Raw genomic sequence first — 2,505 nt, forward strand, 5'->3', positions numbered from 1 at the left:
GGGTGGGGTGGGGGGGAGGAGGGCACCCGGGTGGGTTGACAGCTGTGCGGTTCAATCTCACGCCCCTCCACCTCCCTGCTCGCCTCCCCAGAATGCCCCCCACAGCTTTCCCACCTCTCCTCCTTGACCCCCACCGCCGTCCCTGGCAGGTACCTGGGCATGGCAGAGCCTGGCAGGCCGCCCCCTGGGCCCGAGGCCCCTCGCAGTAATCCCCCAGGCCCTGGGGTGGGGGCTGATCACAGGCTCGGCTCCGGCTCCGGAGACCCCCTCCACAGCTCCGGCTACAGCTGGACCAGGGTCCCCAAGGGCCCCAGCCTCCAGCTCCTGGGGAACAGAAGAGGAAGCAGTGGCGAGGGGCTGCGCTTGACTGGGGCAAGGTGGTGGGCACGTCTGGGCTCCACAGGACTCACGGTCACACTCTGGCAGGAGGCAGGGCTCCTCCTCTGCCTCGGGGCCTGGGCAAAGAGGGGGCACCGAGGACAGCAGGAGTGGTGGGGCCATGCTGGACGGTGCCCCACCGGGGGGCCTGGTGCAGAAGCGGTGTTTATGGCGCCGGGCTGGGCCACAAGAGGCCGAGCACTCGCTCCATGGGGTCCAGGGTGACCATGTGGGCTGACCTGGGGTGCGCAGCAGGGAGAGGCAGAGAGGACAGAGCAATGGAAGGCCGAAGGGGCCCAAAGGGCGAGGGGCAGGGTGCATAGGACAGGCCGCCCCCTCCCTGCCCCCCTCTCCCAAGGGCTTTCCTCCCCAGTGCTACCTCCCTCCCACCCCTGCACAGACCCACTCTGGCGGGGCAGGGGGAGTGAAGTCAGGAGAGGCCCCCTTCTCACCCTCCTTACAGGGCCAGGAGGTGCAGTTAGTGATGAGCCCAGAGACACAGGAGCTGGTGGAGAAGCAGCAGATGGTGGGGGAGCTCTTACAGGCTGAATGTGTCCCCTCAAATTCACATGTCAGAGCCCTAACATGTGAGCGTGACTGCAGAATTGTGACCTTGTTTGGAGAGGGGGGTCTTTGCAGAGGTGATCAAGTTAAAATGGAGCCGTTAGGGTGACCCCAACACAATGTGACTGCTGTCCTTCTACAAAGGTACAGACAGAGGGGATGTGAAGACCCAGGGAGGAGATGGCTATGTGAAGCTGGTGGGAGGGATGCAGCCACAGGCCAGGGGAGGCCAGGAATTGCCCACAAACTCCACAAGATGAGTGGGACTGGGAACAGCCCCAGCAGACAGAGACAGGTGGGAAGAGGGAGACTGATGAGGAGGGGGCAGGCGAGGGGCACACGCAGGCTTACTGAACACTGTGCCTGTGAGAGGGGGCGTCTCTGTGGCCCATGGAGGCCAAGACTCCCCCACCCCCAATGCAGAGGAGAGACAGAGGGTCCTTGGGATCACAGGGCCATTGCAGGGGGCGGCATCCTCACCAATTCTCACATGGACGAAGCACAGCACTGCCTGGGGGGTGGAGGCGTCCCCCATGGGTGCAGGGGCAGTCCCGGGTGGGCACGCACACGTTGTTCTGGAATCAAAAACCCTCCACTGCCTTCTGGTTTCCAGCGCGTTCTGCCCACGCTCCCCCAAAGCAGAGCTCAGCACCCACCTGGCAGGCACCCACCCTCAAATGTCACGGATACTCCTTCCAAACACCCATTTCTTCCCAATTTCCAGCACTGGGTAAATGCACACCATCAGGTGCAAGGGCCATGGGGAGGGGCATGGACCCCCAATTTCTGGGAGAAAAGACCTGATGGCCACTCACCCAGGGTCACGTGCTGGTCATGGAGCTGGCAGAGCAGAACCACGTGTCCCGAGTTCAGCACTCTGTCCTCAACCCTGCAGGCTCTCCCTCCCTCCCGCCCCACACTCTTGGCTTCGCCCCTGCCCAGGCCCTGAGGAGGCCAGGCAGGGGACACTCACCAGCAGGAGCATCCCGGAAGGGCAGTAGCAGCCAGGGTGGCAGGGCTGGGCAGCCCCTCTTGGGGCGCTGAGCTCTGCACAGGACGCAGGCCCCTGGGCACAGTCCAGCCACCGCTTGCCCGGGGGACACACACCGGGCACTGGCCCTGGGGGACACAGGTGGACAGCTCAGCCCAGGTACGTTCGATTCTCCCCCAGGGTCTCCCCCCGGGGGGAAGGCATCAGCTCTAGGTGTGGCCGGGAAGGTCATGGGGTTCCCCGGAAGCTCCAAAATAGGAGTTCCTGGGGGGACAGGGAGGGGTTGACGGAGCTCTGGGAGGGGTAGGGAGGAGAAGGTGGGTGCCCTCACCCGCACAGGGCTGCAGACCACAGGTGGAGAAGTCCACGGGGCTGGGCCCGCTGCTCCCTCGGGTGCGATTCCGGTAGCCGCCCCCACAGGGCACAGAGCATGGAGACCAGGGGCCCCACTCCCCACCAGGACCTGGGGTGACACCCAGGTCACTGCAGGCCCTGCCTGTCACACCCAGGCCCCCCCGGTCACTCCACCCCCCGGATCCCAGGCCCCAGCAACCTCACACCCACCTCCGGAC

At 65.1% G+C, this 2,505-nt stretch overlaps 1 protein-coding gene across 1 annotated transcript in view; it reads right to left on the reverse strand.

The window, feature by feature from the left end:
* The window catches only part of SSPO (SCO-spondin), a 53,626-nt gene that overhangs the window by 19,897 nt on the left and 31,224 nt on the right, over positions 1–2,505 (reverse strand). The window contains 6 exon segments of the mRNA XM_010843882.1: positions 150–324; positions 411–617; positions 831–883; positions 1,423–1,517; positions 1,916–2,061; positions 2,265–2,396. Coding sequence (XP_010842184.1) covers positions 150–324; positions 411–617; positions 831–883; positions 1,423–1,517; positions 1,916–2,061; positions 2,265–2,396 — 808 coding nt within the window.

The sequence above is a fragment of the Bison bison genome, unplaced genomic scaffold (genome assembly GCF_000754665.1).
Source record: "Bison bison bison isolate TAMUID 2011002044 unplaced genomic scaffold, Bison_UMD1.0 scf7180017864191, whole genome shotgun sequence".
Taxonomy (NCBI): Eukaryota; Metazoa; Chordata; class Mammalia; order Artiodactyla; family Bovidae; genus Bison; species Bison bison.